Below are 14,237 nucleotides of genomic sequence, written 5' to 3'. Positions count from 1 at the left end.
TGCTAGTGCCACAGTGTACTAATGACAGTGACATGTTTATGTGCTCAGTCCCTGCTAGTGCCACAGTGTACTAATGACAGTGACATGTTTATGTGCTCAGTCCCTGCTAGTGCCACAGTGTACTAATGACAATGACATGTTTATGTGCTCAGTCCCTGCTTGTGCAACAGTGTACTAATGACAGTGACATGTTTATGTGCTCAGTCCCTGCTAGTATCACAGTGTACTAATGACAGTGACATGTTTATGTGCTCAGCCCCTGCTAGTGCTACAGTGTACTAATGACAGTGACATGTTTATGTGCTCAGTCCCTGCTAGTGTCACAGTGTACTAATGACAGTGACATGTTTATGTGCTCAGTCCCTGCTAGTGTCACAGTGTACTAATGACAGTGACATGTTTATGTGCTCAGTCCCTGCTAGTACCACAGTGTACTAATGACAGTTACATATTTATGTGTTCAGTCCCTGGCCTGCTAGTGCCACAGTGTACTAATCACAGTGACATATTTATGTGCTCAGTCCCAGGCCTGCTAGTGCCACAGTGTACTAATCACAGTGACATGTTTATGTGCTCAGTCCCTGCTAGTGCCAGTGACATATTTATGTGCTCAGTACCTGCTAGTGTCACAGTATACTAATGACAGTGACATGTTTATGTGCTCAGTCCCTGCTAGTGCCACAGTGTACTAATGACAGTGACATGTTTGTGCTCAGTCCCTACTAGTGCCACAGTGTACTAATGACAGTGACATGTTTATATGCTCAGTCCCTGCTAATATCCCAATGTACTAATGACAGTGTCATGTGTATGTGCTCAGTCCCTGCTAGTATCACAATGTACTAATGCAGGGCTCGACAAACCCAAGAGCCTGGGAGCCACTGGCTCCTATCATTTTACCCCTGGCTCCTAACTTTTGGGGTTATTCTCCATATATCTATATACAAATCCAACTGTCTGGCTCCTAAAAATATGCCTGGCTCCCAAATATTCTTACGGTCTCCTAATTTTTAAACATATTTGTCAAGCACTGTTAATGACAGTGACATGTGTATGTGCTCAGTACCTGCTAGTGCCACAGTGTACTAATGACAGTGACATGTTTATGTGCTCAGTACCTGCTAGTGTCACAGTGTACTAATGACAGTGACATGTTTATGTGCTCAGTCCCTGCTAGTGCCACAGTGTACTAATGACAGTGACATGTTTATGTGCTCAGTCCCTGCTAGTGTTGCGCTGTACTAATGACAGTGACATGTTTATGTGCTCAGTCCCTGCTAGTGCCATAGTGTACTAATGACAGTGACATGTTTATGTGATCAGTCCCTGCTAGTGAGTGTACTAATGACAGTGACATGTTTATGTGCTCAGTCCCTGCTAGTGCCATAGTGTACTAATGAGAGTGTCGTGTATGTGCTCAGTCCCTGCTAGTATCACAATGTACTAATGCAGGGCTCGACAAACCCAGGAGCCTGGGAGCCACTGGCTCCTATCATTTTACCCATGGCTCCTAACTTTTGGGGTTATTCTCCATATATCTATATACAAATCCAACTGTCTGGCTCCTAAAAATATGCCTGGCTCCCAAATATTCTTACGGTCTCCTAATTTTTAAACATATTTGTCAAGCACTGTTAATGACAGTAACATGTTTATGTGCTCAGTCCCTGCTAGTATCACAGTGTAGTAATGACAGTGACATGTTTATGTGCTCAGTCCCTGCTAGTGCCACAGTGTACTAATGACAGTGACATGTTTATGTGCTCAGTCCCTGCTAGTGCCACAGTGTACTAATGACAGTGACATGTTTATGTGCTCAGTCCCTGCTAGTGCCACAGTGTACTAATGACAGTGACATGTTTATGTGCTCAGTCCCTGCTAGTGCCACAGTGTACTAATGACAGTGACATGTTTATGTGCTCAGTCCCTGCTAGTGCCACAGTGTACTAATGACAGTGACATGTCTATGTGCTCAGTCCCTGCTAGTGCCACAGTGTACTAATGACAGTGACATGTCTATGTGCTCAGTCCCTGCTAGTGCCACAGTGTACTAATGACAGTGACATGTTTATGTGCTCAGTCCCTGCTAGTGCCACAGTGTACTAATGACAGTGACATGTTTATGTGCTCAGTCCCTGCTAGTGCCACAGTGTACTAATGACAGTGACATGTTTATGTGCTCAGTCCCTGCTAGTGCCACAGTGTACTAATGACAGTGACATGGTTATGTGCTCAGTCCCTGCTAGTGCCACAGTGTACTAATGACAGTGACATGGTTATGTGCTCAGTCCCTGCTAGTGCCACAGTGTACTAATGACAGTGACATGGTTATGTGCTCAGTCCCTGCTAGTGCCACAGTGTACTAATGACAGTGACATGTTTATGTGCTCAGTCCCTGCTAGTGCCACAGTGTACTAATGACAGTGACATGTTTATGTGCTCAGTCCCTGCTAGTGCCACAGTGTACTAATGACAGGGACATGTTTATGTGCTCAGTCCCTGCTAGTGCCACAGTGTACTAATGACAGGGACATGGTTATGTGCTCAGTCCCTGCTAGTGCCACAGTGTACTAATCAGTGACATGGTTATGTGCTCAGTCCCTGCTAGTGTCACAGTGTACTAATGACAGCGACATGTTTATGTGCTCAGTCCCTGCTAGTGCCACAGTGTACTAATGACAGTGATATGTTTATGTGCTCAGTCCCTGGCCTGCTAGTGCCACAGTGTACTAATGACAGTGACATGTTTATGTGCTCAGTCCCTGCTAGTGCCACAGTGTACTAATGACAGTGACATGTTTATGTGCTCAGTCCCTGCTTGTGCTACAGTGTACAAATGACATTGACATGTTTATGTGCTCAGTCCCTGCTAGTGTCACAGTGTACTAATGACAGTAACATGTTTATGTGCTCAGTCCCTGCTAGTATCAGTGTACTAATGACAGTGACTGACATATTTATGTGCTCAGTCCCTGGCCTGCTAGTGCCACAGTGTACTAATCACAGTGACATGTTTATGTGCTCAGTCCCTGCTAAAGCTACAGTGTACTAATGACAGTGACATATTTATGTGCTCAGTCCCTGGCCTGCTAATGCCACAGTGTACTAATGACAGGGACATGTGTATGTGCTCAGTCCCTGCTAGTGCCACAGTGTACTAATGACAGGGACATGTGTATGTGCTCAGTCCCTGCTAGTGCCACAGTGTTCTAATGACAGTGACATGTTTATGTGCTCATTACCTGCTAGTGCCATAGTGTACTAATGACAGTGACATGTTTTTGTGCTAAATACCTGCTAGTGTCACAATGTACTAATGACTGTGACATGTTTATGTGATCAGTCCCTGCTAGTGACAGTGTACTAATGATAGACATGTTTATGTGCTCAGTCCCTGCTTGTGCAACAGTGTACTAATGACAATGACATGTTTATGTGCTCAGTCCCTGCTAGTGTCACAGTGTACTAATGACAGTGACATGTTTATGTGCTCAGTCCCTGCTAGTACCACAGTGTACTAATGACAGTGACATGTTTATGTGCTCAGTCCCTGCTAGTACCACAGTGTACTAATGACAGTGACATGTTTATGTGATCAGTCCCTGCTAGTGACAGTGTACTAATGATAGCGACATGTTTTTGTGCTAAATACCTGCTAGTGTCACAATGTACTAATGACTGTGACATGTTTATGTGATCAGTCCCTGCTAGTGTCACAGTGTACTAATGATAGCGACATGTTTATGTGCTCAGTACCTGCTAGTGTCACAGTGTACTAATGACAGTGACATGTTTATGTGCTCAGTACCTGCTAGTGTCACAGTGTACAAATGACAGTGACATGTTTATGTGCTCAGCCCCTGCTAGTGTCACAGTGTACTAATGACAGTGACATGTGTATGTGCTCAGTACCTGCTAGTGTCAGTGTACTAATGACAGTGACATGTGTATGTGCTTAGTACCTGCTAGTGTCACAGTGTACTAATGACAGTAACATGTTTATGTGCTCAGTCCTTGCTAGTGTCAGTGTACTAATGACAGTGACATGTTTATGTGCTCAGTCCCTGCTAGTGTCACAGTGTACTAATGACAGTGACATGTTTATGTGCTCAGTCCCTGCTTGTGCAACAGTGTACTAATGACAGTGACATGTTTATGTGCTCAGTCCCTGCTAGTGTCACAGTGTACTAATGACAGTGACATGTTTATGTGCTCAGTCCCTGCTAGTACCACAGTGTACTAATGACAGTGACATATTTATGTGTTCAGTCCCTGGCCTGCTAGTGCCACAGTGTACTAATGACAGTGACATGTTTATGTGCTCAGTCCCTGCTAGTATCACAGTGTACTAATGACAGTGACATGTTTATGTGCTCAGTCCCTGCTAGTACCACAGTGTACTAATGACAGTGACATATTTATGTGTTCAGTCCCTGGCCTGCTAGTGCCACAGTGTACTAATGACAGTGACATATTTATGTGCTCAGTACCTGCTAGTGCCACAGTGTACTAATGACAATGACATGTTTATGTGCTCAGTCCCTGCTAGTGCCACAGTGTTCTAATGACAGTGACATGTTTATGTGCTCAGTACCTGCTAGTGCCATAGTGTACTAATGACAGTGACATGTTTTTGTGCTAAATACCTGCTAGTGTCACAATGTACTAATGACTGTGACATGTTTATGTGCTCAGTCCCTGCTAGTGCCACAGTGTACTAATGACAGTGACATGTTTATGTGCTCAGTCCCTGCTAGTGCCACAGTGTACTAATGACAGTGACATGTTTATGTGCTCAGTCCCTGCTAGTGCCACAGTGTACTAATGACAGTGACATGTTTATGTGCTCAGTCCCTGCTAGTGCCACAGTGTTCTAATGACAGTGACATGTTTATGTGCTCAGTACCTGCTAGTGCCATAGTGTACTAATGACAGTGACATGTTTTTGTGCTAAATACCTGCTAGTGTCACAATGTACTAATGACTGTGACATGTTTATGTGCTCAGTCCCTGCTAGTGCCACAGTGTACTAATGACAGTGACATGTTTATGTGCTCAGTCCCTGCTAGTGCCACAGTGTACTAATGACAGTGACATGTTTATGTGCTCAGTCCCTGCTAGTGCCACAGTGTACTAATGACAATGACATGTTTATGTGCTCAGTCCCTGCTAGTGCCACAGTGTTCTAATGACAGTGACATGTTTATGTGCTCAGTACCTGCTAGTGCCATAGTGTACTAATGACAGTGACATGTTTTTGTGCTAAATACCTGCTAGTGTCACACTGTACTAATGACTGTGACATGTTTATGTGCTCAGTCCCTGCTAGTGCCACAGTGTACTAATGACAGTGACATGTTTATGTGCTCAGTCCCTGCTAGTGCCACAGTGTACTAATGACAGTGACATGTTTATGTGCTCAGTCCCTGCTAGTGCCACAGTGTACTAATGACAGTGACATGTTTATGTGCTCAGTCCCTGCTAGTGCCACAGTGTACTAATGACAGTGACATGGTTATGTGCTCAGTCCCTGCTAGTGCCACAGTGTACTAATGACAGTGACATGGTTATGTGCTCAGTCCCTGCTAGTGCCACAGTGTACTAATGACAGTGACATGTTTATGTGCTCAGTCCCTGCTAGTGCCACAGTGTACTAATGACAGTGACATGTTTATGTGCTCAGTCCCTGCTAGTGCCACAGTGTACTAATGACAGGGACATGTTTATGTGCTCAGTCCCTGCTAGTGCCACAGTGTACTAATGACAGGGACATGGTTATGTGCTCAGTCCCTGCTAGTGCCACAGTGTACTAATCAGTGACATGGTTATGTGCTCAGTCCCTGCTAGTGTCACAGTGTACTAATGACAGCGACATGTTTATGTGCTCAGTCCCTGCTAGTGCCACAGTGTACTAATGACAGTGATATGTTTATGTGCTCAGTCCCTGGCCTGCTAGTGCCACAGTGTACTAATGACAGTGACATGTTTATGTGCTCAGTCCCTGCTAGTGCCACAGTGTACTAATGACAGTGACATGTTTATGTGCTCAGTCCCTGCTTGTGCTACAGTGTACAAATGACATTGACATGTTTATGTGCTCAGTCCCTGCTAGTGTCACAGTGTACTAATGACAGTAACATGTTTATGTGCTCAGTCCCTGCTAGTATCAGTGTACTAATGACAGTGACTGACATATTTATGTGCTCAGTCCCTGGCCTGCTAGTGCCACAGTGTACTAATCACAGTGACATGTTTATGTGCTCAGTCCCTGCTAAAGCTACAGTGTACTAATGACAGTGACATATTTATGTGCTCAGTCCCTGGCCTGCTAATGCCACAGTGTACTAATGACAGGGACATGTGTATGTGCTCAGTCCCTGCTAGTGCCACAGTGTACTAATGACAGGGACATGTGTATGTGCTCAGTCCCTGCTAGTGCCACAGTGTACTAATGACAGGGACATGTGTATGTGCTCAGTCCCTGCTAGTGCCACAGTGTTCTAATGACAGTGACATGTTTATGTGCTCATTACCTGCTAGTGCCATAGTGTACTAATGACAGTGACATGTTTTTGTGCTAAATACCTGCTAGTGTCACAATGTACTAATGACTGTGACATGTTTATGTGATCAGTCCCTGCTAGTGACAGTGTACTAATGATAGACATGTTTATGTGCTCAGTCCCTGCTTGTGCAACAGTGTACTAATGACAATGACATGTTTATGTGCTCAGTCCCTGCTAGTGTCACAGTGTACTAATGACAGTGACATGTTTATGTGCTCAGTCCCTGCTAGTACCACAGTGTACTAATGACAGTGACATGTTTATGTGCTCAGTCCCTGCTAGTACCACAGTGTACTAATGACAGTGACATGTTTATGTGATCAGTCCCTGCTAGTGACAGTGTACTAATGATAGCGACATGTTTTTGTGCTAAATACCTGCTAGTGTCACAATGTACTAATGACTGTGACATGTTTATGTGATCAGTCCCTGCTAGTGTCACAGTGTACTAATGATAGCGACATGTTTATGTGCTCAGTACCTGCTAGTGTCACAGTGTACTAATGACAGTGACATGTTTATGTGCTCAGTACCTGCTAGTGTCACAGTGTACAAATGACAGTGACATGTTTATGTGCTCAGCCCCTGCTAGTGTCACAGTGTACTAATGACAGTGACATGTGTATGTGCTCAGTACCTGCTAGTGTCAGTGTACTAATGACAGTGACATGTGTATGTGCTTAGTACCTGCTAGTGTCACAGTGTACTAATGACAGTAACATGTTTATGTGCTCAGTCCTTGCTAGTGTCAGTGTACTAATGACAGTGACATGTTTATGTGCTCAGTCCCTGCTAGTGTCACAGTGTACTAATGACAGTGACATGTTTATGTGCTCAGTCCCTGCTTGTGCAACAGTGTACTAATGACAGTGACATGTTTATGTGCTCAGTCCCTGCTAGTGTCACAGTGTACTAATGACAGTGACATGTTTATGTGCTCAGTCCCTGCTAGTACCACAGTGTACTAATGACAGTGACATATTTATGTGTTCAGTCCCTGGCCTGCTAGTGCCACAGTGTACTAATGACAGTGACATGTTTATGTGCTCAGTCCCTGCTAGTATCACAGTGTACTAATGACAGTGACATGTTTATGTGCTCAGTCCCTGCTAGTACCACAGTGTACTAATGACAGTGACATATTTATGTGTTCAGTCCCTGGCCTGCTAGTGCCACAGTGTACTAATGACAGTGACATATTTATGTGCTCAGTACCTGCTAGTGCCACAGTGTACTAATGACAATGACATGTTTATGTGCTCAGTCCCTGCTAGTGCCACAGTGTTCTAATGACAGTGACATGTTTATGTGCTCAGTACCTGCTAGTGCCATAGTGTACTAATGACAGTGACATGTTTTTGTGCTAAATACCTGCTAGTGTCACAATGTACTAATGACTGTGACATGTTTATGTGATCAGTCCCTGCTAGTGACAGTGTACTAATGATAGCGACATGTTTTTGTGCTAAATACCTGCTAGTGTCACAATGTACTAATGACTGTGACATGTTTATGTGATCAGTCCCTGCTTGTGCAACAGTGTACTAATGACAGTGACATGTTTATGTGCTCAGTCCCTGCTAGTATCACAGTGTACTAATGACAGTGACATGTTTATGTGCTCAGCCCCTGCTAGTGCTACAGTGTACTAATGACAGTGACATGTTTATGTGCTCAGTCCCTGCTAGTGTCAGTGTACTAATGACAGTGACATGTTTATGTGCTCAGTCCCTGCTAGTGTCACAGTGTACTAATGACAGTGACATGTTTATGTGCTCAGTGCCTGCTAGTGTCACAGTGTACTAATGACAGTGACATGTTTATGTGCTCAGTACCTGCTAGTGTCACAGTGTACTAATGACAGTGACATGTTTATGTGCTTAGACCCTGCTTACTAATAACAATGACAAGGCAGTTATAGGCACACAGGTATCATTTAAAGTGCTACATGTGTCTCCTATCAGTTCACAAGGCAGCACAATATATTTATTTTTTTAGATTAGATTCAAATAAAGTTTTTTTTTTAAATTCAGCATATTTCAATTAACATAATAAAATGCTTTTGTACATCAGAGAATTTATTGTTGCATAATGCTAGTGTGTAACCATGTGTCTCGGCCAATCTGATCCTGAGAATGAAATACATAAACACATAGTTACACTCATTAGATCATTTCATTACAGCAGTACTAGGTCCCCCCTTTAATGAACAGTATGACACTAAGGGGCAAAATAATAGCTTTACAAGCTTGTTTTCTGCCCCAGAGGTTAACATAAAGACGAACTACATAGACCCTCACCCTGAAAGTTACCACTGCTTATCAAAGGGCTCAGTATGACACCAACAACTATAAAGCACATTGATCTAATAGGATGGGTAAATATGCAGTGATGAGCATAGCTGGTTCTCTTGTGTTTGCACTGTACAAACATGGTAAAGATTCCCCATTAAATGCCCTTAAAAATGCAAATGTTATTTATTTGCATGAACTCAATAATTTGTTGTTATCACCATGGTAATATTAAATTAGTGATGGCAATTACACCTATTTACAAAAGGGATGCTACTGAGCAGGGTATGAAGGATCGGTGCAGGCTGGCTCGCTGTATAATGCTTTACAAATGTTATCTCTGTGGTAGTGAAGTGGTTACAGCGTGCACACCTTGCCTCTGCTGTTCTTGCGCACACTGCAGCACTAGCTGAAGTAAACAAGCGAACATATGACTCATGCGTCACTCTCTGCTCCCCCCTCCCTTGTTCTCACTCCCCCGGTCAGATTAGAGGTGATAAACAAGACGTATTCAATACGCAGTTATCAAGGAGCAGGCAGTGGTTTGTAGAGAAGAGAGATCACACCTTACAGAGAATTCACTACAATTTGCATCCCCACAACACAGCTGCTAATGCACCTTGTTTCTCTGCACCTTCAAAACATATATTCTGCCAACATGCCTGGCTCATACACTCCAAAAATGCACATCTGTCAATACATTTTCTTTATGCACCCCAGAATACATTTCTCAATGCATTTTGTTACTGCACCCCAGAAATTACATGTTTTATTGCACCTTGTTCCTCTACCCTAAAAAACACACATCTGCAAAAACATTTTGCTTCCACACTCCAAAAAAACATCTTCTTATACACTTGTTCTGCACCCCTAAACAGACATCTGTGTAGCCATTATGGTCCTGTACTCCAAATGGAAATGTCTAATTTAATTTACTGTTCCTGCATCCATAAAACACGTGCCAATGCATGTTCCTGCAACCCCAAAACACACATCTTATTGATGCACTTTGTTACTACTAACCCCTAAAACAGAAATTCCTGATGCACCTTGTTCCTGCAGCCCAAAAAAGCACATCTATTAATGGACCGTATTTCAATACCCCCAAAACACACATTATTTCAATAATCCCAAAAACATACACACTTATGCATTTTGTCCCTGTACTAAACCAAAGATCTGTTGATGTACTTTGTTCCTGTGGTTTATTTGAGGATGCTAATTTCCTTTGTGTTTTATTTAGTCTTATGTTTGTTTGTTTTTTTTATGTTACTATTTTGCGGATTTAAAATGACTGGCCCGGAGAACTGACTTGAAGGCAATTGTCACAGTTTGAGTTGGGGGGTTCCAAATACTGGCTTGCTGAAAATGTGCTAGTTTTCTACACAAGACTCCGCTAACAACTTGCTAAAAGCAGAGCCTCTATGTAAAGACTGTTGCTGGTACTGTAGGTATATCAGTTGGTACTTACTTTGGAGGCCAGCCTTTCCACTTCACAAGATACTCCACTTTGCCCTGAAGCCAAACAGAGAGTCAGGAGATGCATCATTAGTATCAGAAAACACTCTTGGACAACTGGCCACAGAGTATCCAGAAACTTCCAGTTCCTTCCCCGAGTTATTGGGAAAGACTCCAGATAACAGATTGTTTTAGGAGCGAAGTTACACTGTTAAAGTCTCATTACTGATGGGTAACATTTATTTGTCAACAGATTGTCACTAACCTAGAGTTAAGCAATGATAGGTAACTTATGGGACTTAACGCTCAGTGGCTCCAGAAAAGAGCACCAGCAATGGGATTTGGACTTCAATTAATCAATACCATTTAGAAATCATTACTTTGTCACACATGGCACAAAATAAATAATGTGTAAGTTGCCAGGTAAAATACACTGGTGTTCCGTAACTATAGGATTCCTTGCTTAAAGCACTACAGATACCCAGTGTAACCCCACGCAACTGTATGAGGCGTCACACCCCTTAGGGTTCCCATAGCTAAGGATCACTGGTGTGATTCCGAGGGATTCCTATAATGGGAATGATATGATGTCAGAGTAGATAATGAGGCCACAGGCTGCAATTTCAGGTTTTTCTCCAGTTAGCACTGGCAACAAGACAGCATGCTGCCCTGTATGGTAATGCTGAGAATAAACAAACACCACGAGTGCTAATCAGATTGCACAAACCAAGAGGGAAAAATCTAAACAAGATTACATTTTTTTTCATCACACTTTAGTTGGGGTTTTTTTTGCAGTTCTTGTGAACATATTTAACCTATTGCCTGACCGTAAAATGCAACAGCATGTCACTGAAGTCTGGTAGACAAGGGGTTAACAATGTCATACTCTGCTGGTTATTAAACCAATCTTGATGTTTACATGGCACATTATTTATGGTTTCAGAACATGTTGGCTGCCAGTGGGTTAATGCATTTCCTACATTCTGTTTACAAGAAAAACACAGTGGCTTACCTTCCTGATCCTCTTTTTACGAATACTCTCCACAGCAAACACTTGCTCTCCTATAGCAGACAGCTCCATGCCAGTGCCTGGTGTGGTCTCCTTGTGCCAGGCTGTCGCCACTGTTGAGTGCTCACCTCCTCTCAATGCAGATGCAGGATTCCTTGGTGTTGCAGCAAGAGATGCTGAGTGACACACCCCCTCTGCAAAGCACAGCTGCCAATGATGCTGTGCCACTTCCAGGCTAAGTGAGAGCTTCTCTCTGCGACGATAGAAATTAGGCTGATAAAACAAATGGGGTTCCATAAAATGCATCCAATTTGTGGTGCCTTAGTTCTCCATGTTCACATAGTTTATACCCCATGTGCCTAGCCACTGTCCAACACTCTCTTACAAGGTCCTGCACATTATCCACATCTTTGTAAAAGTCTACTATCTGCACACTTATGCACACGCAACTTACCTGCCCCATGCAGTTGTGCACCCTATCTGCCATTTGTGCACACAGCTGCGCAGTCGTGCACCCTATCTGCCACCTGTGCACAGTCGTGCACCCTATCTGCCACCTGTGCACAGTCGTGCACCCTATCTGCCACCTGTGCACAGTCGTGCACCCTATCTGCCACCTGTGCACAGTCGTGCACCCTATCTGCCACCTGTGCACAGTCGTGCACCCTATCTGCCACCTGTGCACAGTCGTGCACCCTATCTGCCACCTGTGCACAGTCGTGCACCCTATCTGCCACCTGTGCACAGTCGTGCACCCTATCTGCCACCTGTGCACAGTCGTGCACCCTATCTGCCACCTGTGCACAGTCGTGCACCCTATCTGCCACCTGTGCACAGTTGTGCACCCTATCTGCCACCTGTGCACAGTCGTGCACCCTATCTGCCACCTGTGCACAGTCGTGCACCCTATCTGCCACCTGTGCACAGTCGTGCACCTTATCTGCCACCTGTGCACAGTCGTGCACCCTATCTGCCACCTGTGCACAGTCGTGCACCTTATCTGCCACCTGTGCACAGTCGTGCACCCTATCTGCCACCTGTGCACAGTCGTGCACCCTATCTGCCACCTGTGCACAGTCGTGCACCCTATCTGCCACCTGTGCACAGTCGTGCACCCTATCTGCCACCTGTGCACAGTCGTGCACCCTATCTGCCACCTGTGCACAGTCGTGCACCCTATCTGCCACCTGTGCACAGTCGTGCACCCTATCTGCCACCTGTGCACAGTCGTGCACCCTATCTGCCACCTGTGCACAGTCGTGCACCCTATCTGCCACCTGTGCACAGTCGTGCACCCTATCTGCCACCTGTGCACAGTCGTGCACCCTATCTGCCACCTGTGCACAGTCGTGCACCCTATCTGCCACCTGTGCACAGTCGTGCACCTTATCTGCCACCTGTGCACAGTCGTGCACCCTATCTGCCACCTGTGCACAGTCGTGCACCCTATCTGCCACCTGTGCACAGTCGTGCACCCTATCTGCCACCTGTGCACAGTCGTGCACCCTATCTGCCACCTGTGCACAGTCGTGCACCTTATCTGCCACCTGTGCACATTTGTGCACCCCATCTGCCATCTGTGCACATTTGTGCACCCTATCTGCCATCTACACACAGCTATATTTGCCCCATGCATAGTTCTGCCCCGTCTGTGCAATTAAGTTTTGCCACTGTGCGTATAACGCCCCCCTTTTTCTGCACCATGGGCACAGTTCTGCCGCATGCACCAATGTGCTCGCTATTATGCCCGGCATCCTATGCAACTTACTATTTGCCCAGTTTCAACATCCAACGTTGACCCTGAACCTTCTATGCAATATCCTGCGCCCACCGTGTTTGCTTCTGCTCCTCGTTACTGTATAGCTCCTGCCCCACCTCCTCTCTGCCTTCTTTGCATTACAACCTGCGCAACGTTTGTCAGAGAGCGCGCATACTCAGAGAGCAGGGCCGCGCGCCTTGTAGTGTGACTGTGAGTTGCCGCCGAGGTCGCACAGGCTTGAAGCGCAGCAACCGCTGGATCATGTGGCCCCACCCACCGTAAATGACGCTTTAGCAGCTGTCAATCATTTCCTTGTTACGCGGGAAACTTTGACCTGTGTCAATCACAATCACAGTGACCAAGTACAAAAGCTGACGGAATGACAACAGTAGCTGGTGTATAGTTATTTATTTTTTTTTATTCATTTCTTCTGCTTAAAACTATATAAAACAATTGAACTATTGTCTTTATATATGCTAAGTGCAAATTATATTGTGAGATAACCCACCGCCACCTGTATGAAAACATAAAGTGGCAGCTCTGGGGATTAGTTCTTTATTTGCAGTTTCAGTGAATAGCTTGAGATAGATAGATAGATAGATAGATAGATAGATATTAATACATACAGTATATTTTCATGTGACAACACTGAAGAAATGACACTTTGCTACAATGTAAAGTAGTGAGTGTACAGCCTTTATAACAGTGTAAATTTGCTGTCCACTCATAGGGTTGCCACCCAGTCGGTATTTTACCTGCACAGTCGGTAATCAGAGATTAGGAGCTGGTACCGGAATGAGTAAAATACCAGCAATGCAAAAGCCGTTTTTTAAAAATTTGAACTTCGCTAGTGACACTAACGTAATTTCATCATCGTCGGTCTGCCTGAGGCTGCTGTGTCTGTCTAATAATTCCAATCCATCCATCCATGCTGTCAGGAACCTCCTCTCTCACCTTAGTCCTTCCCATTATTCCTATTTATTCCTGACACACCTTTTCATAGGTGCTTAGTATTGTTGTTCATTAGCTACAAGCAACAAGCAGCACGCTGAGCTCTCCTACGAACTACAGAGTTATTGTGAATTCCTCTAACCTACTACAGGTGGCCCTCTGTTTACGCCGGTTCAATTTGCACCATTTCAGAATAACAACCT

General features: G+C 44.5%; 1 protein-coding gene across 1 annotated transcript in view; it reads right to left on the bottom strand.

Moving 5' to 3' along the window:
• Positions 1 to 13,292, bottom strand: part of CBX7 (chromobox 7) — a 30,630-nt gene extending 17,338 nt beyond the window's left edge. The window contains exons 1-3 of the mRNA XM_053721303.1: positions 13,093 to 13,292; positions 11,328 to 11,577; positions 10,329 to 10,372 (exon numbers count right to left, since the gene is read on the bottom strand). Coding sequence (XP_053577278.1) covers positions 10,329 to 10,372; positions 11,328 to 11,396 — 113 coding nt within the window. The 5' untranslated portion in view covers positions 11,397 to 11,577; positions 13,093 to 13,292. The remainder of the gene's footprint in view (positions 1 to 10,328; positions 10,373 to 11,327; positions 11,578 to 13,092) is intronic.
• Positions 13,293 to 14,237: the final 945 nt, after the last annotated feature.

Source organism: Bombina bombina, chromosome 7 (assembly GCF_027579735.1).
Source record: "Bombina bombina isolate aBomBom1 chromosome 7, aBomBom1.pri, whole genome shotgun sequence".
NCBI lineage: Eukaryota > Metazoa > Chordata > Amphibia > Anura > Bombinatoridae > Bombina > Bombina bombina.
Note: the sequence above shows the minus strand (reverse complement) of the source record. Positions and strands in the feature narration are given on the sequence as shown.